General features: G+C 41.8%; 1 protein-coding gene across 1 annotated transcript in view; it reads left to right on the top strand.

Moving 5' to 3' along the window:
- Window positions 1-23,632, top strand: part of SCARB2 (scavenger receptor class B member 2) — a 55,811-nt gene that overhangs the window by 14,536 nt on the left and 17,643 nt on the right. The window contains exons 2-5 of the mRNA XM_007998945.3: window positions 4,239-4,396; window positions 18,894-19,041; window positions 20,278-20,466; window positions 23,416-23,507. Coding sequence (XP_007997136.2) covers window positions 4,239-4,396; window positions 18,894-19,041; window positions 20,278-20,466; window positions 23,416-23,507 — 587 coding nt within the window. The remainder of the gene's footprint in view (window positions 1-4,238; window positions 4,397-18,893; window positions 19,042-20,277; window positions 20,467-23,415; window positions 23,508-23,632) is intronic.

Raw genomic sequence — 23,632 nt, 5'->3', positions numbered from 1 at the left:
GACTTCCTGTGCCAGACAGTCCGCGGTCTTGAGGCTGAGGTTATTATTTGTTAGTTTCTCAGGCCTTCCTTTGCCGAGCAAGCTCCTGGGAGTGCACACTTGAATGCCCTGAGGATCAGAAATAGAAGGGGCAGAAATTAAAAGTTTAAGTCAAAACAGAGCCCTCTCTGGACCATCTTGTGGCAGGAGGTTGAGGTGCTTTCTTTGGATACATTTAGCATACTGGGGCTGCACGGCCACCTGGAAACTCTAGAGTTAAACTCTCCCTTTCCCGGTTCCTCACCTGTGGGCTCCTGACCAGGAGCTGACCGTGACCTCACACAGCTGCCCTAGTTTCCTTTCCTCCAGATGGCGGGGGTGACACTCCAGGAAACCCTGAGAGTTCAGGGTCCAACTTATGGCTGCTCCATAGTTTTACTGTCCCTCTGGGGCTAGAGTTGCCAAATAAAATAAAATACAGGACACCCAGTTAAATTTGAATTTCAGATAAACAACAAATAACGTTTTAGTATGATTCTGTCTTGTGTGATATTTCGATTCAGTCCGATGTATCAGTTAACATCCTGCCATATTTACTTTATCTCTCTGATGCACTTTTTCTTGAATTATTTGAATGTAAGTTATAGATATCACACACTTTGTTCCTAAATCCTTCAGCATGCATCTCCTATGAATAAAAGCATTTTTGATGTAGCCCATGCAATATTTGGGACATAATCATATTATAAAATTATTTGTTGTTTATCTGAAATTCAAATTTAACTGAGTATCCCAGGTTTTATTTGCTAAATCTGGCAACTCTACCCTCAGGGTGCCATAGGGTGGCAGCTGCTGCATGGGTGAGCAAATCTGCAGACCTGGACTTGGTGAGATTTGATTTCACTTACTGGCTTTGTGACTTGGGACAGCCAGTGCCACCATTTCTTTGTTTGCAAAATGGGGATTTTTATTTTGTAGTGTCATCGTAAAACTCAGAGATAATGTACATTGTAAAGCCCCTAGCATAGCACCTGACTTTAGCAGACTCATAGTAAATTGCAGCTGGGGTGGTAGTAATGGTAACTGAATGGTAACTGTCATTCTCTGAGCTGAAAGTGAGAAAATAAAAATAAAGACACAACTGTTTTAGAAATGTTGGCGGCTGTATTTACAACTTCCCTCTGTTGTCTCATTCCCCATCTCTCTTCCTACTTAGTGCATTCGTGTGAGCATGCGCGCGCGCGCGCACACACTCTCTCTCTCTCTCTCTCTCTCTCTCTCTCTCTCTCTCTCTCAACACGTGATCCACTCTGGGATTGACAGCATTTCCTGACAAACATACAGCTTGTAAGGTGGAGGAAAAGAGACACATGAAAGGAGCAGGAAAAGCCACCATTCTTGAGGGCAACATGTGAATGGAGTAAAAGGGGCTATGAGGATTTGTCTGAGTGCCGGTGACTCAGCTAAGAAGTGGCCAGGCAGAGAAGGGCCGTAGGGGTGGAGGCAGACAGAGGAGAAGCCCCGCTGTAACACAGTCTGGGTCGGTTGTGACTGGCATGCTGTCAAGAACTGTTTTTATTGTTCTTGTTAGTTTTTCATTTGCTTTGTTTCATTAAGAAGTCAAATGTACTAAATGTTTATTTCTATCCTGAAGGTTGGAGGAACAAGTTCAAGTCACACTGTTTACACATGTCAGAACAACCAGGTTTACCTTTCCTTCTGGTAACCCCCTGTTTCTGGAAACCCTTTTACTTGTCTTTAGATTTATGGTTGCCTAAAAGCTGGACGCCAGCCCAGCAAGATAAACCCGGGAGGTTAGCCATCTGTTCATTTCTGTTTGCTGACTCTTTCAGGGTTCCTAATTCTGAGGTGATTTTCTTCACATGAACAAATAAATGAGATCTCAAGTCCTTTCTCACTGGAAACTTCATACACTATGATGCTTGTCAGGAAAAATTAGGCAGGAATACAGAGTGCTCACTCAACTGTCCTGACAGTCACAGGAAGGGAAGTGCGGTAGAGCCGAGAGTGGGGGCGGGGCGGCTGCTCCTGGGCCTTTGCAGCAGAGCGGACCGCAGCTGAGGCAGCATCAGGCTCGCCTTTGTTTTGCAAGAACAGAGGAAAGTCAAGATGAAGTGGGTTCTCTTTGTGTGCACTCCTTCTCCCTGCCTTAGGGTCTATCCATAACCTCCTATAGAATCTGAGTTTCTTAGATTTTCACTTAAAAAAAAAAAAGGTAAGGGAACTTTTTTTTTCTGCTTACAGAAGTAATTTATTTCTGTTGTAAAAATCCAAACAAAAGCAACAATGAATGGAAGACTCCTAATCCAGATGTGAATTATAACTGATACAAATTCTCAACACTCAAAGTTCACGTTTTGGTTTATTTGCAATCTGTGCTTTTATATTATTTTTGTATTTCAGTCGTTTTTACTGTAAAAACACAAGGCTTTTCTCCATTAACAGATAGAGGACTGTTGGGAATACCAGGTGTCAGGTTTCTGTTAACCTCAGGCACTGTATTTATCAGGCCTCTGCTGCCATGGTGAGTAACAAGTAACTCCTCAGTCTCGTTGCTTGTAACAATAATATGTGGGTGTGCCGGCTGGTTGCAGTTTGGGCTTAGCTGGCTCAGTGGAACGAGGCTGGACCCCAGGTTTCTGGTTAGCTTTAGGACTAGTCTACACATCTCCATTTTAGAACCTAGGCTGAAGGATCAGCAGCTACCTGTGGCCTGCTCTTCTCTTTTCCGAGGGTGGCAACTCCGAGATGGCAGATAGAAACTTGCTGTGCATCTTAAGGCCTTGGCTCCAAATTGATGCACTGTCATTCCACCCACATCCTGTTGGCCAAATCTAGTCACTTGGCCTAGCCTGAAGTCAGTGAGGCTGGAAGAATACTTCACTCTAGGGAAGCCATGGTGTATTAATTTGCTAGGGCTTCCCGAACAAATACAACAGACTGGGTGGCTTAAGCAACAGAAATTTGTCTCATAGTTCTGGATGCTAGAAGTCTGAGATCAAGGTGTTGGCAGAGTTGGTTTCTTCTGAGGCCTGTCTCCTTGGCTTGTGGAGGACCGTCAGTTCCGCGTGTTTTCACATGGCCTTCCCTCTGTGCTTCTCTGTGTCCCAGTTTCCTCCTCCAGTTAGGACATCAGTCCTATTAGATCAGGGCCTACCCTCATGACCTCATTTAACCTTCATCAGCTTTTTAAAGACCCTGACTCAAAATACAGGCACATTGTGAGGTATTGGAGGTTAGGACTTCAGCTTAGGAATTTAGAGTATGGGGGGCATTATTCGTCCTATAATGCAGAACAGGGGTGGAACGTGCAGGAGGGATTGTGTGCAGAGTGCAGTCTCTGTTGTCAGCTAACCTCAGTGAGGCTAGGCCTCCTGGTTTTTGAAGCGGGGATAGGCAATTCCATTTTAGGGTTTTTGGGGATCCAATAAGAAAATACATTTAAAGCGTCTGGTGGTGGAGGTAGTAGGGATGGATGTGGTTCGACTTGAAATGGAAGGACCAAAACTGGCCTTCTTGGGCCCTTCCCCTTGTTCTTCTCTCATCTGGGCAAACTGGGAGTGCTTTTCAGAATTGCTTAACTTCTACAGAAGATATACCATCCATGGAATCTTCAAAAATAACAAAGCCAGCAGGCCCTTTAGGCACTCAGTCTGTGGCCTAGGTTTTGGTAACACTATGCTTCATGCTTCTGCCCATGTGCTGTCTTTAGTAGCCTTCTTTTACAATTATTAATTAATTAATTAATTTTGAGACAGAGTCTTGCTATGTCACCCAGGCTGGAGTGCAGTGGCACGATCTTGGCTCACTGCAACCTCCACCTCCCAGATTCAAGCAAGTCTACTGCCTCAGCCTCTTGAGTAGCCAGGATTACAGGCACGTGCCACCACACCTGGCTGATTTTTGTATTTTTAGTAGAGACGGGGTTTCCCCATGTTGACCAAGCGCAAACTCCTGACCTCAAGTGATCCGCCTGCCTTGGCCTCCCAAAGTGCTGGGTCACCAGGCCCGGCCCCTTTACAAATATTTATTGAAGGCCTTCCCTGACTTATTAGAACTGTGGGCTCTATTGGTGTAAGATATGGCCCTATTCTCAGGAGACTGCAGTTGAATGCCTGTGAAATGATTAAAATAGTGATCTAGGAGGTCAGAATAGGGGGACGTCCCTTCCTCTGCTTCTTGGGTTTAAAGCCAACTACTACCTTACATTTTTGTAAATCTTTTGGTTTTCTTCCTAGAAAATTGTGTTAAGGAATGGTACCGAGGCCTTTGACTCCTGGGAGAAGCCCCCTCTGCCTGTGTATACTCAGTTCTATTTCTTCAATGTCACCAATCCAGAGGAGATCCTCAGAGGGGAGACCCCTCGGGTGGAAGAAGTGGGGCCGTACACCTACAGGTAAGTCTTGATCGCCTCCTGTCTTGCAAGAAATACAGAGTAACCCCAATATGGCCTGCATCCTTACGTCTTCCCAAGAGCAGGGCTCCAGGGCTGTGTGGGAGCACAGTTCCTGATTTCTTTGTCTGAAACGCTGCTGATGTTTTGTATGTGTGTGTGAAACCTCAGCAGAGAATGGCTTTGTGGACTGGGCCAAGTCTCAGCATGTTGTGTTTTGAAGTGCAGCAGTTTCCTCCTGAGTTGGCAGACTGTGATTATTAAACCATGAAGAGTTACTCCTTACCCTGACCCTTTTAAGGTTGCCCCTTGATATTCTTTTTTTATTTGTTTTTTAAGAGACAAGGTCTGGCTTTGTTGCCCAGGCTGGAGTGCAGTAGAGCGCTCATAGCTTACTGCCACCTCCAACTCCTGGGTTCAAGTGATCCTCCTGCCTCAGCCTCCCTAGTAGCTAAGATTACAAGTGTTCACCACCCACACCAGATAATTTTTTTTTTGTAGAGATGAGGTCTTGCTATTTTGTCTAGGCTGGTCTTGAACTCCTGGGCTCAAGTGATCCTCCCGCCTCAGCCTCCCAAAGTGTTGGGATTACAGGCGTGAACATCACCACGCCCGGCTACCTTGATATTCTTACGTGACTTTTAGGGCCTCCCTCCATTTCCATTCCCCACATAACTAGTTTTAAAGCAGTTCCAGAATTTACTGTTGCCTGGGACAGATCTTTCTGTTTCTTACCCACTCCTTTTCTCCACCCATCCTGGGTATAAGCAATAAGCAAGTAGCAGTGTCTGTTAGAGTCTTTGCTGGTGACCACCAATTTCAAACACTGGGGAATCAGGATCCCTTTAGTCATTTTTAAATGATTAGTAGAGGGAGATGCTTGAATCAGAGCATTTTCTCTGTTGCAATCTTCCCCTTTTCCCTATTATAATACCTTCTCCCTCACCCATACAATAATCTTTCTAATAAAGTCTCTCCTTACCAAATTAGAAAACAAATTAATAGAGGAAGCAGACAACAAGATCTTTCTTTTTCAGAACTGCTGAATGATAAAAATGCCTCACAATTCTGTTGTAATCAATTGCTCAATAAATTATTGCTGACTGATTCATGTGTTATGAATCAGTACTAATCCTAGTTCCTTCTTGGGTGCTCATGCTCTGACTCTGGAGTCAGATGACCCATTTTGACCCTGCTTCCATTTCTTTATCTATAAAATGGGGATACAAATAGGACCTCCTTCACACGATTGTTATGAAGATTGAGTCAATGAGTCATTATGTACAAAGTGCTTAGACTAGTGCCTAGCACATAATTAGTGATACTTAAGTGTTTGCTTTTACTATTAGTTGGATTAGGCTATTTTTGCATTGCTATAAAAAAATACCTGAGTCTGGGTAATTTATAAAGAAAAGAGGTTTAATTGGCTCACGGTTCTGCAGGCTGTACACACATGGCATGCTGGCTCTGCTTGGCTTCTAGGGAAGCCTCAGGGAGCTTTTACTCATGGCAGAAGGCAAAGCAGGAGCAGGCACGTTACATGGCGAAAGCAGGAGCAAGGGATGAGGAGGTGCCACACTTTACAACAACAAGATCTCGTGAGAACTCACCCACTGTTGTGAGGACAGCACCAAACCATGAGGGATCCTCCCCTATGACCCAAACACCTCCCACCTGGCCCTACCTCCAACACTGAGGATTACAGTTCAACATGAGATTTGGAGGGGACATCCAAACTGCATCATTCCACCCCTGGTCTCCAAATTTCATGTCCTTCTCACATGTCAAAATATAATCATCCCTTCTCAATAGTCCCCAAAGTCTTAACTCATTCCAGCATTAACTCAAAAGTCCTAAGTCCCAAGTCTCATCTAGAGATGAATTCCTTCCACCTGTAATCCTGTAAAATCAAAACAAGTTATTTCCTTCCAAGATACAATGCAGGTATCAGCATTGGACAAACATTCCCATTTGAAGAGGGAGAAATTGGCCATAAGAAAAGGACTACAGGCCCCAAGCAAGTCTGAAACCCAACAGGGTAGTTATTAAATCATAAAGCTCCAAAATCTTCTCCTTTGACTTCGTGTTTCATATCCAGAGCACACTGGTGCAAGTGGTGGGCTCCCAAGGCCTTAGGCAGCTCCACCCCTATAGTTTTTTTATGCTGAGATTGCAAGCTGATGGTGGCTCTACCATTCTGGTGTCTGGAGGATGGTGGCCTTCTTCCCACAGCTCCCCTAGGCAGTGCCTCAGTGGGGACTCTGTGTGGAGCCTTCAGCTCTGCATTTCCCCTCCTCACTGCCTTAGTAGAGGTTCTCTTGAGGGCTCTGCCCTTGGAGCCATTTTCTGCTGGGGCACCCAGGCTTTCTCATATATCATCTGAAATCGAGGTGGAGGATGCCAAGCCTCTTTCACTGTTGCACTCTGTATTCCTGCAGGCTTAACATCACATGGAAGCTGCCAAAGCTTATAGCTTGCACCCTACAGAGGAATGGCCCGAGCTGTGCCTGCACCCCGTGGCTGGAGCTGGAGTGTCTGGGATGTGGGAAACAGCACAGGGAAGTGGTGACCCTGGCCGGGTCCCTGAAACCACTCAGTTCTCCTAGATCTCAGGGCGTGTGATGGAAGGGGCTGCCTCAGAGATCTCTGAAATGTTTTCAAGGCCTTTTCCCCATTGTCTTGACTATCAGCACTTGGCTCCTTTTTAGTTATGCAAATCTTTTTAGCAATGGTTGCTCTACAGCCTGCTTGAATTTATCTCCCCACAAAAATATTTTGTTTTGTTTTGTTTCTGAGACAGGGTCTCAGTCTGTTGCCAGGCTGGAGTGTGGTGGCATGGTCATGGCTCACTGAAGCCTTGACCTCCTGGGCTCAAGGGATCCCCCTGCCTCAGCCTCCCAAGTAGCTAGGCCTATAGGCAAGTGCCACCACATCTGGCTACTTTTTAACTTTTTTTTTTGAGACAGAGTCTCCCTATGTTGCCCAGGCTGTGGAAATGCTTTTTCTTTCTCAGCCACATACCCAGGTTGCAAATTTTCCAAACCTTTATGTTCTGCCTCCCTTTTAAATATAAGTTCCAACTTTAAGTCATTTTTTCACTCCCACATCTGAGTGTAGGCTGTTAGAAGCAGCTAGGCGACATCTTGAATGCTTTGCTGCCTAGAAATTTCTTCTGCCAGGTATCCTAAATCATCACTCTGAAGTTCAAACTTCCACAGATCCCTGGGGCATGAACATGACAGTGACCAAGATCTTTGCTAAGGCATAACACATGTGAACTTTGCTCCAGTCCCAGTAAGTTCCTCATTTCCATCTGAGACCTTTTCAGCCTGAACTTCACTGTCAGCAATTTGGTGACAATCATTTAATCAGTCTCTAAGACATTCCAAACTTTCCCTCATCATCTTGTCTTCTTCTGAGCCCTCCAAACTCTTCCATTCTCTACCCATTACCCAGTTCCAAAGCTGCTTCCACATTTTTCAGCTATCTTTATAGCAATATTTGACTCTCAGTACCATTTTTCTGTGGTACTGAGAGTACCATAGAATGGTTGTTCTTACATTGCTATAAAGAAATACCTGGCTGGGTGCAGTGGCTCATGCCTGTAATCCTAGCACTTTGGGAGGCCAAGGTGGGTGGATCACTTGAGGTCAGGAGTTTGGGACTAGCCTGGTTAACGTGGCAAAACCCCACCTCTACTAAACATACAAAGATTAGCCTGGCGTGGTGGTGCCTGCCTGTAGTCCCAGCTAGTCAGGAGGCTGAGGCAGGAGAATTGCTTGAACCTGGGAGGCAGAGGTTGCAGTGAGCGAGAACATGCCACTATACTCTAGCGTGGGTGACAGAGCAAGGCCCCGTCTCAAAAAAAAAAAAAAAGAAGAAAGAAAGGAAGGAGGGAGGAAGGGAGGCAAGGGAGGGAGGGAGGGAAAGAAAGAAACGACTTGAGACTGGGTGGTTTACTTAAAAAAGAAGTTTAAAATTAGTCTACAGTTCCACAGGTTCTACAGGAAGCATGATGCTGACATCTGCTTGGCTGCTGGGGAGGCCTCAGGAAACTTACAATCATGGTGGAAGGAAGAGGGGGAGCAGGCATGTCACATGGCCAGAGCAGGAGCAAGAGAGGGGAGAGGTGCCACACTTTACAACAACCAGATCTCGTGAGAACTCACTTACTATCACGAGGACAGCACTGAGCCATGAGGAATCCTTCCCATGACCCAAACACCTCCTACCAGGCCCCACCTACAACATTGGGGATCATATTTCAACATGAGATTTGGAGGGGACACCAAAACTATATTATTGGTCTTTGTGGATTAATTGTTTTAGTCTGTACAAGTCAATATGTAGAATTATAAAGATGAACCCTGTTGCTATATGAAGAAATCTAAGAAAATACGTGGGTCCTCATTTTAAAAAGCCATTTTGTATGTGTTTTATGCCTGAGGAAACGTTGTGTACTGGGTAGAGAAAGTTTGTATTTCAAGCTCTGCCACTGGCGACAATTAGAAGTTGAACCAGGATCAGTATCTAAATGTCCCATTGTTTGTTGTTGTTGTTATTTTTAAATGAAGTTCCTTAAGATATGATGGAGACTCTGCAAACTATCCAAAATAGTGTCATTCCAACATGTTACCAATATTTAGAATTATTAATGAGACACTTTACAATCTTTTTTATACTATTTTTGAAATCCTGTGTGCATTTTACACTTATAGAACATTTCATTTCAGACTAGCCACATTTTTGAATGTGCAATAGCCACATGTGGCTAGTGGCTACCCTATTAGACAGCATAATTCCAACCATACTCCCATGATTTTTTTTTTCTTTTTTTTTTTGAGACAGAGTCTCATTCTGTTTCCCAGGCTGGAGTACAGTGGCACGATCTTGGCTCACTGTAACCTCTGTCTCCCAGGTTCAGGTGATTCTTCTGCCTCAGCCTCCCCCGTAGCTGGAATTACAGGTGCGTGTCACCACACCTGGCCAATTTTTTGTATTTTTAGTAGAGACAAGGTTTCACCATGTTGACCAGGCTGGTCTCGAACTCCTGACCTCAAGTGATCCACCTGCCTGGGCCTCCCAAAGTGTTGGCATTACAGGCGTGAGCCACCGCGTTTGGCCACTCCCATGATTTATAAGCTCCCCAGACACACTACCTTGCCAATATTCATGCTGTTGCTGCAGTCAAGAATGAATTCCCCAGCGCTACCTCTCTTGACCTTCACATCTTACTTAGTGCAAATGCTATCTCCTGAGACTTGCCTGACTTGGGATACTCTCTCCCTGTTACATCTTATTTAAAATGTCAAGTAGACTGGGCACGGTGGCTCACACCTATAATCCCAGCACTTTGGGGGGTTGAGGCGGGCAGATCACTTGAGCTCAGGAGTTCGAGACCAGCCTGGGCAACATGGCAAAACCCTGTCTTTAACAAAAATACAAAAAATTAGCCAGGTGTGGTAGCATGTGCCTGCGGCCCCCAGCTACTTGAGAGGCTGAAGTGGGAGCGTCGCTTGAGCCTGGGAGGTGGAGGTTGCAGTGAGCTGAGATTGCACCGCTGCACTCCAGCATGGGTAACAGATTAAGACCCCCATCTCAAAAAAAAAAAAAAAATGTGTCAAGTATACCACTTTATAGCAATTGTAGAGTGGTATGTTGATATGGTCTGGCTGTGTCCCCGCCAGCCAAATCTCAGCTTGAATTGTAGTTCCCATAATCTCCGCATGTCATGGGAGGGTCCCAGTAGGGGGTAATATAATCATGGGGGCAGTTACCCTCATGCTGTTCTCTTGATAGTGAGTTAGTTCTCACGAGATCTGATGGTTTTATAAGGGACTTTTTAAAAACCCCTTTTGGCCGGTTGTGATGGCTCGTACCTATATTCCCAGCGCTTTGGGAGGTCAAGGTGGGCGGATCGCTTGAGGTCAGGAGTTTAAGACCAGCGTGGCCAACATAGTAAAACTCTGTCTCTACTAAAAATACAAAAAAAAAAAAAAATTAGCTGGGTGTGGTGGCACACACCGACTGAGGCAGGAGAATCACTTGAACCTGGGAGGCAGAGGTTGTAGTGAGCCGAGATCACGCCACCGAATGACAGCCTGGGCGACAACGCAAGACTCTCTCAACAACAACAACAACAAACGAGCAAAACCCTTTTGTTGGGCACTTCTCCTTTCTGCTGCCATGTGAAAAAGGACATGTTTGTGTCCCCTTCTACCATGATTGTAAGTTTTCTGAGGCCTCCCCAGCCATGCTGAACTGTGAGTCAATTAAACCTCTTTCCTTCATAAATGACTCAGTCTCAGGTATGTCCATATTAGCTGTGTGAGAACGGACTAATAAATATGTGCATCCATTATGACAGTGACTAAGTGCATTTTAATAATTGGCTTAGGTATCTGTCTGTCTTCCCAATGTACTGGAAGCTCCATGGGGTGCAGTGACCAAGTCCTTTCGTCTCTGACTGTCTACTGTTTAATGAATATTTGTGGAATATGTGAATTAAACATCTTCAACTGTGGTTTAAATTCATAGGACATGTGTGGAAAAACTTTTTAATACTATAGGACACAATTATTAAAAAGTGTTTAAAAGTAATAACAAAAAATGCAGTTACTTTGCACCTACCTAATAGCCGGAACCATAGGACTTAGTTCAGGAAACCCAAGTATAGGTTCAAGAAAGGGGAATCAGGCCCTGAAAATGAATGGCTTTGTTAGGAATATGCACATGTGCAGTGCAGGCTGCTAAGAGCTCCTTACAGGGCTAAGTGGGTCATGAGATCTGGGATTTGTAGAGAAACATGGCTTTTTAGGGAGCTGTCCAAACCCTCTGTGGAGCCTGCTAGTCTCTACATGTGCCTTTTGCAGTCATTCACTGTATTTGATTTCTGTCACTTGTGGCTTTATGATGCTATTGTTTAGGCTGGATAAGACAGAACATTCCAGTAACTCCTGCTCCAGTGTTTTCTCCCAACTGACTCAGCTGATTCCATCAATTATATGCCAGGGGGCCTGGGGCAAAGGAAGGGGAGGGCATGTAGCCCCTTTCGCCAGTTAGTATGGATTGGTGTGGTGGTGGGAAACCTCTGAGATGGGGAAGGGCCAAGCAGGGCTGTGGAAGTGGGCCCAACTCATCTGACACAGGATTTACAGTGGCACATTTCCCAAACCTTTCACATATTGGGGAGTTCAGAATAGTAATATTTTTGGAAAAAGACGATGGGCGTTCCAAATGTTGATAACAGCCAGTCAGTCTGTTTTAAGGAATGGAGTGTATTATTTACATTTTTGTAAAGCTACGGATTGAGCAGCCCTGGAACAGGTCTGTGAATACAAGGCTCATTGGCCTCATGATCCTTTTGCTCAGGGACATATTTGTATAAAATTTGTATCCAAGTCATGGTATCCCATGGCTTCTGCAGCCTTTTTGAGGTTTATTTTTTGTCTTGTCAGATACCTTTTTCTATTTTGCCTACCATTTAACATTTCAAGGATTAAAAAAGAAAACAGTTTGTCTAAGGGCACTTCCAGTTAATTTTCATATTTCTAAGAAGTATTTGCTAAATTTACAATATCCCGTGAAATATCTTATTTTGGGGTTTCTTAGTTTTGCCATTTGGATTATTCATTTCTTTTTTAGGCTTGTATTATTTAAGAAGATGTAAGGGCTATATCTTAAGTTATTTTATTATTAATTGATATCAAGTAATACTGGATTTTCAAATATCAACATATATAATGTATATAGCATTATCTTTAAGAGTGTAAACTATATATTATTAAAATTACACATATATATGTGTTCCATATATATAATCACTAAAGATCAACTTGAAAATGCAGTAAAGTTTTGAACAAAAATTACTATCCATGGCTTCACTGTCTGAAAAATAACCAATGCTAACTAACATTTTAGTGGATATCTTCTCGGCCATTTTTCCATGGATGAGTTTTAGATGATTATCATACTATGTACATATGCATGTGCACATATAAAATATACATGTTTTTTATTCACCTAATGTTATAGCATAGGATTTTTCAATTTTATATTTTTGTCTTCATACAAATGAATTTTAATGATGATTATATTTTATAGAGTAAATGTATTACTACACCTAACTGTTCCTTTCCTGAACATGTAGATCCGTTTTCATTTTCTCCTCTGGTTACCTCATGGATTGAATGTTCTGCCCATGTTTGCCAGCCAGTTGTGTTTCCACACTTTTAGTTCTTGTCCTTTGTTGATTTGCTTATCTGGGTTCTGGAACGTTCATGCCACTCTGTGAACTTTTTATGTTTCATTTGGGGCAACTGTTTTTCCATTGTTTGCTTTGTTAATTTTTAAAATATATTGTAGTCAAGTCTATTCTTTTTCAACATTTCTGTCATGTCTGAGCTTAAAAGTCTTTTACTCCCTTCAATGGTTTGATGTTCAAGTTGATTTTCTTATAGTTCTATTTTTCCACTTTTAATTTCTTCAGGATCTAAGTGTCTTGCAATTTAGCAAAGGCAGGAATTTTGTTTATACTGTCTGATTCTGTCCTGTTAACCCTTTATTTAGTTCTTTAACCATCTCTGAGCCAAGCTGTATAAAAATTTTTTTTAACATAAAGAGATAATAAAAAATTTAGGAACACCATGATCATTGTTTCCATTATTATAGGAGAATGCTGTATCCTTTTTTCTAAACTTGCCTCACCTTTCTCTGATAGTGTTTTTAGATTAGCTAAAATTTTGTGTGTTTTGCCAAAATAGAAACAGATTTTGAAAAAAAAATCCTTAAACTGCTCAGAAGTTAAAAAAAATAGAAAAAGATCTCTCATACCATCTTATCATGCACAAAAGGTTGTGACCAGGTATGTGTGAGTATTAAATGCATGTGTTACATTAGGTGAATTGCCTGCATGAGCCTAGGGGTCACTGCCTGGGGACAGGGAGACCAGGGAGATGTTTCCATCTTCAGGAATGAAACTGTTTCTTGCACACTGTCAACAAGTGGGTGAGTCTTCTCCCGATCCTGCTCTTACCACTTCTTCTCAGTATCCTGCTTTGTATCTAGAGGTTGCCACCTTCGGTTACCTGAGTGGGCAGGGTACTCAAAGTTAAGGGTAGGGGCTTCTTAGCCTGTGCCTTTGGCCAGCTCACCTTGCTTTCCCCCTTCTCCGTGGTCACCCTAAGACTGCAGTACTCTTTCCACATTGATGTGTTCATCACCCCAGCCTCGCCTGGATCTGTGATGGTCTTTTAAAATGTGTCCTCCTCCTCCATGACCACAGCTTTCTCACTCCCCACGTGGGAAGTGTTTTCATGCTGTGCTGCCCGCCCTCGCCCTCCTGCTGCCTCTGTTGGAACGCCCTCTCCACCCTCCTACCTGCAGAAGCCCACTCTTTCCAGAATCAAGCAAAAGTGTCTCCTGCAGGAGTCCCCTTCCAGTCGCCATCCCTCCCTCCTCTGTATGCCCGCAGCGCATTTACTGTGAGGGAAGTGGCCTCTGAAGGCAGCCTCCCATGCTCTACTGTGGATTCTTGGAGGACAAGAACCAGGACTTAATGTCGCACCATCTCGAGGGCTTAGCACAAGCTGTTGCACGTGGTATCAGTAGCTAATCCCTCCTAAGCAGCAGGTGTGCCAGGTAGTGTTCTAACTGAATTTATGTGGATTTCATTCTCATAACAACCTACAAGGTGAGTACGTTATTACCTCCATTTTACAGATGAGGAAACTGAAGCACAGAAGCAGTGAGTAAAATGAAACCAGGGTTGAAAGTCAACCCTGCCAGCCACATCTCAATCTAGTTTGTATCCAGTGTGTGCTCAATCACTTGATAGTAATTCTCAACAGAGGATTAGGTGAATGAAGGAACCAATATGACTGAAAGATAATGATTCTATGATAGTATTATATGCATCCAATTTATCAAACACCTCTGAGGAATTAGACATACAGATGTTAATTTTCCACCTAATTCAAATTATTCCTTTTGATTTCTACTCCTTATCTCAGTCTGTTGTTTCTAAAATTATTTCTAAAACCAACCATGAATTTTCCTACCTGATTAAATAGTTCATGGAGCATAACTGAACCTTTTCTTAATGACAAGGACCATCATAGTAATTCACAAATGTTACACTATAGTCTGAGATTCATTAGCATCTACTAAATACCAGGGACCATGCTGGGCACTTTTAAGTATAGTTCCTTAATTGCCTAGGCCAAAAATTTGCTGTATTTTTTGCTGTTGTTTTTGTTTTGTTTTTTCAAACTCTTGTTTGTGTTTCTGAAAGTTCCTTTGGTCTTCTTTGATCTTGTAGGACAGTAACTGATCAATATGCCCCTCTCTGCAGGCACCAGCCTTGGCTTACAGAAAAGTTTGACTTTGAAATTTCCTTTCCTCCTCCATATTCCAATAAATTACTGTGAATTAACCTCTGTGTAAAATCAGGGAATACCCTGGATGAGAGGTGAGGTCACCAGGATTCTTAACCTGGCCCTGACACTTTTGATTGGTCCTGAATCTACATATTCTTATCTATAAAAAGACTGAGTTAATGATTTCTAAGTGAAGGCTCTTTGGTTATCGGCAAAATAAACTACTTCTGGCTAATTTAAGTAAAAGGGGAATCTGTTTGGAGGCTATAAAGTAGGTTAACAGAATCAAGGAGAGCAGCTTGGAAGACAAAAGCAGGATGCAGGGCAGCTTTAAAGATCCAGGTCACGAGAATGTATTGATCATCACATCATGTGTCTGCCACCAGGAAGAATCCTGTCTGTTACTGAGTTTTCTTGTTTTTAAATTAAAGTTTTTTTTTGGTAGAGACAAGGTCTTGATCTGTTGCCCATGCTGGAATGCAGTGGCACGATCATAGCTCACTGTAACATCAAACTCCTGGGTTCAAGCCATCCTCCCACCTTAACCTCCCAAGTAGCTGACACTACAGGTACAGGTCACCACGCCTGGCTCTTTCACTGTGTTTTCTGTCTTGAGGCACTGTGCTCAGGATTCAGAGGTCAGAGGAAAGGAATTGATTGAGCTTAGGTCCCATAGCACCCTCGACCGATGGTCTTGCACAGCTGTACAGTACAAGAGAGGAAAGGAAATCAGGGCTATTACCAGAATAAAGGGGAATGGTTGTCTAATAAACGAAAAGTCCACTGCAAACACCGAACTTCAAGCTGTGTAAGTGTTTTAACATAGAAGTGTCTATCAGATTTTTAAATATATTCTTTGTAAACTGGAAGGGCGTGTAATTTATCATTTAGATTTGGCTTTGGTTAGAGGCATTTGTTAGAGGCATTAGCTGGTTTCATCCTCAGGCGTTTCTTAGGTACCTGTTACGAGAGGTTGTCTCATACAGAGGGAGGAGCACCTTGTGCTAATGAGAAAGACTTGGGATCAAGTTCTGACTCTTCTGCCTGTATTCTGTGTCCCCATCTGTGAAGTGGGGCAATACTACATGCTCTATTTGTACTACAGACTTGTAAGGATTCAATAAAATAAAATAAAATAATGTGGGTTAAACTCTTTGAAGAGATATGCAAGTGTCAGATATTTATAGGATTCATGGGCATAGCTTGGTACTTAGTGTGATATGATGTGTGATATGTGTATATGTGATATGAAGTGTGCTTCCTTCTATACACTTGACAAAGTATAGGATATAGACATGTGATATGATGAAATATGTATTTAGTCTTCCTCCATTTCCTGGCATACAGCTCCTAAAATCCTTGGAATCTCCTAAGTGATAAGTGTCTTTTTGTGTGCTAGTGAGTTGACTGATGACTGACCACCTCTATGGCTCCTGGATACGAGCTGGTCCTGAAAGAATAGGACAGGATTAGAGGGTTGGGACTTTTAGCCCCATCCCCCAGCCTCCCAGGAGGGGAGAGGGGCTGAAAGTTGGGTTGATCACAAATGACCAGTGATATAATCAATCATGCCTATATAATGTAGCTTCCATAAAAAAACCAAAAGGACTGAATTTGGAGTTTCCAGAGAGCCGAACATGGGGATTCCTGGAGAGTAGCGAGCCTGCGGAGGGCATGAAAGTTCTGAGCTCCTTCCCCTATACCTTGCCCAACCAACGCATCTCTTCATCTGTGTACTTTGTAATATCCTTTATAATAAAATGTAAGTGTTTCCCTGAGTATTCTGGGCTGCTCTAGCAAATTAATTGAGCCCAAGCATGGGGGGATGGGAACCCCAATTTATAGCCATTAGTTTGGCAGCACAGGTAAAACAGCCCGGGGCTTTTGATTGGCATAGGAAGTGGAAGGCAGTCTCAACCTGTAGAGTCTGATGCTATGTCCAAGTAGAAAGTATCAGAATTGAATTGAATTGGAGGACACTGCAGAATTATTGGTGGGAAGAAAACGCCACACACTTCATGATGACCAGAAGTCTCAGAAATCTTCTGTGTAAATTGTTACAGTATGAGAGCACAGAAAAAAATGGTTTGTTTTTTTCTACTGGAGAAGATACAAAGACTCATTTATTTTTATGCATCGTATGAAAGCATTTGTTTATTTTCTCATCTGTTTTTATTTTAAAATCTAGAAGGGATTTAAGAGGTATAAAGAGATATAATATACAGACGGTCCTTGACTTATGATGGTTCAACTTAAATGATTTTTTGACTTCGAAATGGTGTGAAAGTGATAATGTATTTGGTATGCCCCTCCAACAATGATAGAGTTACATCCAGATAAACCCATCGTAAATTGGAAAGATACTAAGTTGTTGAATCAAAAACAAACTTTCAACTTAGGATCTTTTCAACTTATGATGGGTTTATTGGGACATAACTCCATCATCACCCAGGAGCATTTTTACATACAAGTTTCAGCCTTCAGCTTGCTTGCAGTCTAAGGCTACATGATAATTCTTTCACAATCTAAATGATGTCATTCAGAAGTTTATAACTGAATGCTAAAGACATGTACAGACATCCACAGGTGGGTGAGAAAAATCCCTGTACTACTGTGGTTGGGAAAGGCCTCAGAGGAGGTGTGGGTAGCCCAGCTGGCCAATGCCTTCCTAACCTGTGCTCTTAAATTAGCTCTGCCCAATAGAAATATTACATGAACCACGTGTGTAATTTAAGATTTCAAGATTTTCTAGTAGCCACATTTTTTAAAAAGTAGAAGGAAACAGGTAAAATTAATTTTAATAATATATTTTAATTTTACCCATTATTACTGAAATGGCATCATTTCAATATGTAATCAATATAAAAAAAGGTTGGCACTGTTTTTGAAATTCTGTGTGTATTTTACACTTACAGCAAATCTCAATTCCAGTTAGCCACAGTTTAAGTGCTCAGTAGTTACATGTGATTAGTGGCTACCATGTCAGACATCATAACCCTAGCTGGTTTAGGAAGAAGGAGAGTTAAACAAAGGGAAAGAAACTAAAGTCACTGGAATTTATCAAACACCTACTATTTATCGAACACCAGGCAGGGCTAGGGCTAGTGTGAGGCATTTGATGAACAAAAGATCAGATCCTGTTTTTATTTAAAATTTTGTTCATCATAAATTTTTGGCATAAATTTTGGTTTTAATAAATAGTGCATTAAAATATTTATCTTGATTGCTACTTGTTTTGGCACCTCTTATATCACTCACACTGACTCTAGGCCCAGCCCTGGTACCAGGCACTTTCTAAGAACTTTCTAATGCTTCATTTGGGGGCACTAACTTGAACCAAACTGTGCTGTATATCAGAAACAGAGACCGAGTGTGGTGGCTCATGCCCATAATCCTAGCATTTTGGGAGGTCGAGGCAGGAGGATCACTTGAGTCCAGGAGTTCAAGACCAGCCTGGGCAATATAGTAAGACCTCATCTCTACAAAAAAATTAGCTGCGTGTGGTGGCATGCTCCTATACTTCTAGCTACTTGGGAGGCTGAGGTGGGAGGATTGTTTGAGCCCAGGAGTCTGAGGCTGCAGTGAGCTGTAGTCATGCCACTGCACTCCAGCCTGGACAACAGAGCGAGACCCTATCTCAAAAAAAGAAACAGGAGTGAATTCCTGTAATTTACTAAGCTTTGGGCATTATTTTTTTAAATAAAATTTCAATTTAATTCAATTTAGAAACAAAAAGACATTGGTAAACAAACTGAAATTCAAACTAAATCTATGAACCAAATTGAAAATTTTGAAAATACTTCAGGACCAAACCATAACCCAGGAGAGAGTTCACTGATTTTGATTCCCTGGTCAAGGTGACCCTTGACTGTTGCACCTCCCTCATCAGGGAAGAAAAGAATGAAAACAAAGTTTTTGGGAAGACTCTATCCTAGGCCTCGTTTCCTTCCCACATTATAGTTTCAGTCTCCAGCTTTTTAAGGCTTAGTAGCTGCAGTCTCTGTATAATGTTATATTGGGAATGTTATACTGAAAATATAACTTTGATGCCGAAAGAAAGGAAAAGTCTTCCGTATTAAAGTGGTGCCTATTTTCAAATAAAAACCCTTCTTTCTTTCTTTTAGGGAGCTCAGAAACAAAGCAAATGTTCAATTTGGAGATAATGGGACAACAATATCTGCTGTTAGCAACAAGGCATATGTTTTTGAACGAGACCAATCTGTTGGAGACCCTAAAATTGACTTAATTAGAACGTTAAATATTCCTGTATTGGTAAGTAGGCATTTTAATACCATTAATTTGGATTTTGGAAGAAAGGAAAAAGCTAAGTTAAGGCTGTTTATGATTTTACATTTAGGAGCCATTAAGTTATGTTGAAATATACATATATAAAAAGAAAAATACTTTTTTTCTTCTTTAAAGTGCATCTTGGACTTTTTTCTAAGATCTATCAAATAAGGTCTTTTCAAATGATGACAAAATTCAGATTTTAGGATTTGTTTTCATTTTCTTCCTGTGTGTTCCGGATTAGCAATTGTGCAAATAAATATGCCCCTAGGAATTTTTGGTAGCTCATAATTTTCAAAATGTTTATTTGCCCCTTGTTTTCATTCAGAAATTCTATCAGTGAAATTTGTATACCATTTCTTACTTCAGATTTTTATGTTGGATTTGATATTCTCAAAATTCATAAATTGACAGCAGAAATCAATAGACTGGGCTGAGTACAGCTTACTGTGATTTCAATGGGCTCTGTTTGTAATGGTAATTCCACCTAATAATGACACCTATTCTACATCTATTCTATACTGAGACCCATGAGACGTTCTTTTTTTAAATTTAATTAATTAATTTATTATTAGTGTTTTTGAGACAGGGTCTTGCTGTGTCACCCAGGCTGGAGTGCACTGGCTCCATCACAGGTCACTGAAGCTTCTACCTCCTGGGCTCCAGGGATCCTCCCGTGTCGGCCAGGGACTCCAGGCGTGAACCACTGTTCCTGGCCCAGTAAACATTCTAATTCACCTACACCAACCCCTTCCGACTCTCCCACCCTAACCCCTAGGTGACCGCTCCATATGCAGCTGGACACTGATGATGGACCCAGGACCTAGACAGTATTAGGTCCCTGCCGCCTAGTCCCAGGGGTGTAGGTCGGGTTTATAATGAGCCTCTGGCCCTGCTCAGGAGGAAGGTAGCGCCACCTTGTGGCCAAAGATGCCGACATGTTTACAAGAGCTTTTCCCCTGTTGGGGTGTCTGGATAACTCAGAGCCTGCAAATGGTCTCTTTGTAAACATTACACTTACAAAATGTAGTACTGAGAAAGGACAGAGAAGAGGCTTTGTCTTCCATATGCAGCCAGAAAGGAGCTGACTGATTTTTCAGCTATTTAATCTCAACCTTTACATTTATATTTCCAACCCACTTTGCTGAGGGGTAGTAGGAGAGAGTGGGTGGGGGTGCTTTGGAGGGGATGCTGCTGTCTTAATATACCTCTGCTCCGCAGACTGTCATAGAGTGGTCCCAGGTCCACTTCCTCAGGGAGATCATCGAGGCCATGTTGAAAGCCTATCAGCAGAAGCTCTTTGTGACTCACACAGTTGACGAATTGCTCTGGGGCTACAAAGATGAAATCTTGTCCCTTATCCATGTTTTCAGGCCTGACATCTCTCCCTATTTTGGCCTATTCTATGAGGTAAGTCGATTTTTCTTTTCAGAACCTCTTTTTTTAGCTGACAGCGGGTAGGGGCACCCCAAGCCAGATTAACTTTCAATTTCTTCTAGAAATTGCCTTAACTTAACAAGAAGTTAAGATATCTTGTAGAGTATGTGAAAAATGGAGTGTTTTTGGAAATAAAAAAAACTTGAGACCAGGTGCGGTGGCTAATGCCTGTAATCCCAGGACTTGGGGAGACCAAGGTGGGTGGATCTTTTGAGGATTAAGACTTTGAGATCAGCCTGGCCAACATGGCAAAACTCTATCTCTACTAAAAATACAAAAATTAGCCAGGTGTGGTGATGTACACCTGTCATCTCACCTACTCAGGAGACTGAGGCAGGTGAGTTGCAGAGGTTGCAGTGAGCTGAAATCACACCACTGCACTCCAGCCTGGGTGACAGAGCAAGACTCCGTCAAAAAAAAAAAACAAAAAAAAAAAACAAAAAAAAAACCGTGAGTGCAGTGGATAGTTGGGAAGTTGTTAAAAGATAAAGTAACCCCAGGAAGGAAGAGTATTAGATTAGGGGTGTGCTCTGGGATTGTGATGAGTCTCCTCAGCTTTAAATTTGTAGCTGTTTTCTGGCTCTGCCTCTTCATGTAATCCTGTAGCATTCCAGTTTTTATGGCAAACAGCAATAATTGTGTCCCTGGGCCTTCAGGGTTATACAAAACTTAGAAATTGTTAAAACAGAATTGTGAGCAAGTTTTAAAAAATTATCTGTGTGAGAGACAGGAGTCCTAAAAGTAGGGCCTCACCAACTCTGAATGCATCATTCTGGAGAAGCAGACCAGACAGGAGTTCCCTAGAGGGTCCTGTCTCAGAGGAACACAGCTTCACAGGACCAGAGGAAGCGCAGATTTCTTGTCAAGCCCTGACTGAACCTTCCTTCTGGAAATAATTTCAAGAGAGCCTCCTACTGAGAGATATTATGCAAAGGTTCCCTTGAGGCCCTTTTGGTCCCAGTGGCTGCAGACCATCAGCCAGATAGATCTTGTTGCTAATATCTCACCGTTTCTCAGATAATTTGCATTATATAACTTGCTTTTTTGTTTTTACATCATTGAATCTCCAGACTGATAGCCACACTATCTTATGTGGTTGTGAGGATTTCATGAGATGATTTGTGCAAAAATTTTAGACCAGAGCCAGGTATATTATACTTAAGAATTGTTCACTCCTATTATTATAGAGGAGCTACTACCTGTGCTTTTTCTGAGAAATCATAGCTACATGCCCAGATAAAGAATTTTAGGAATATATAGTGTCTGTATGTGCCCTTAAGAAGTATAACTTGGAGAGAATATGCAATTGAAGAAACCTTAATTGAAAATAGGACTATATTAATACTACCTTCTTCCAGTGTAGCTATTCTGGTATAATTGGTCCTCGTCCTGGACTTAGGCTTTTAAATTTGTTATTATTGAGAAATAATTCACTTACTATAAAATTTACCGTTTTAAAATGTACAATTCAGTAGTCCTTAGTATAATTACAAGGTTGTGCAACCATTACTGCTAATTCCAGAACATTTTCATTATCCCAAAAAAGACACTGCATACTCTCTTTGCAGTTACTCCTATTCCCGTCTTACTCTCCCAGGCCTTGGCAACCACTGTCTACTTTCTGGCTCTGTGAATTTGCATATTCTGGACATCTCATATAAATGGAATCATATAATATATGCCCTTCTGTGTCTGCTTTTTAAATGTAGTATAATGTTGTCAGGGTTCATCCATGTTCTAGCATGTATGAGTGTTCCATTCCTTTTTATAACTGAGGAATATTCCGTTGTGTCGATATACCACATTTTGCTTATCCATTTATCAGTTGATGGACATTTGGGTTGTGTTCCTTCTTGGCTATTATTAGAAGTGCTGCTATGAATATTTATTCATACAGGCTTTTGTATGAACATTGGGTATATACCTTGAAGTGGAATTCTCTTGAGTATATACATAGGTGTGGAATTTTGGAGTCCTGTGAATTCTGTTTAATTTTTTTAGGAACTGACAAACTCTTTTCTGCAGTGACGGCAACATTTTTATATTCCTGCTAGCAATGTATAAAGGTTCCAATTTCTCCACATCCTCACCGACGCTTACTATTTTTTTTTTTTTTAATTGCCATCCTAGTGGGTGTGAAGTGGTATCTCATTGTGGTTTTGATTTGCAATTCCCTAATAACTAATGATGCTGAACATGTTTTTATGTGCTTTTTGGCCATTAGTATATTTTCTTTTGGGAAATGTGTCTTCAAATCCTTTCCCATGTTAAAATTGAGCTCCTACTTTTTAAAACCATAAAATAATAATATGGTTAATATAGTATTTAGCAAAATAGTCACTATTTTCTGGTCCTGGTTCAGTCTTGTGTAGCAGTTAGGCCCTAGTAGGACAGTTTCATGAAGATTAAATTTTTTTAGTTACTGTATCAGTTCGGGTTGCCAGAGAAACTGAATCAAGAGGGTGTGTATATGGAGATGAGAAAGAGGGAGAGAAAGACATTTATATTATGGAATTGGCTTATGTGATTATGGGAGCTGGTAAGTCTGAAATCCATAGGGCATGCCAGCAGCTGGAAACTCAGGTAAAAGTTGATGATGTGGTTGAGTTTGAAATCTGTCGGGCGGGCTGCAACCTGGAAATCCAGGCAGAATTTCAGTGTTGCAGTCTTGGGGAGAATTCCTCCTCTAGGAAACCTCTGTTTTTGCTCGTAAGGCTTTGAACAGATTGGATGGGGCCCCGCCACTCATTGAGGGTAACTTCGCTTAAAGTTAACTGATTGTATATACTAATCACACCTACAAAATACCTTCACCGCACCATCTGGGCTAGTGTTTGACCAAACAACTGAGCACCATAGGCTAGCCAAGTTGTCATCAAATTATTGCAGTTACTTTAAATGATTATATTCACGTATTTTCAGAAAAATGGGACTAATGATGGAGACTATGTTTTTCTAACTGGAGAAGACAATTACCTTAACTTTACAAAGATTGTGGAATGGAATGGGAAAACGTAAGTCTAATGATTTATCAGTGGAATTATTTTTTCAGTTTTCATTTAAACTACATATCTACTTCTACATTGTTTAAAAAATGTGTTTAGCCTTTTTTGGATGAAAAATATAAAAACATGTAAAC

This window comes from Chlorocebus sabaeus, chromosome 7 (assembly GCF_047675955.1).
Source record: "Chlorocebus sabaeus isolate Y175 chromosome 7, mChlSab1.0.hap1, whole genome shotgun sequence".
Lineage (NCBI taxonomy): Eukaryota > Metazoa > Chordata > Mammalia > Primates > Cercopithecidae > Chlorocebus > Chlorocebus sabaeus.
This window is presented reverse-complemented; position numbering and strand designations above follow the sequence as displayed.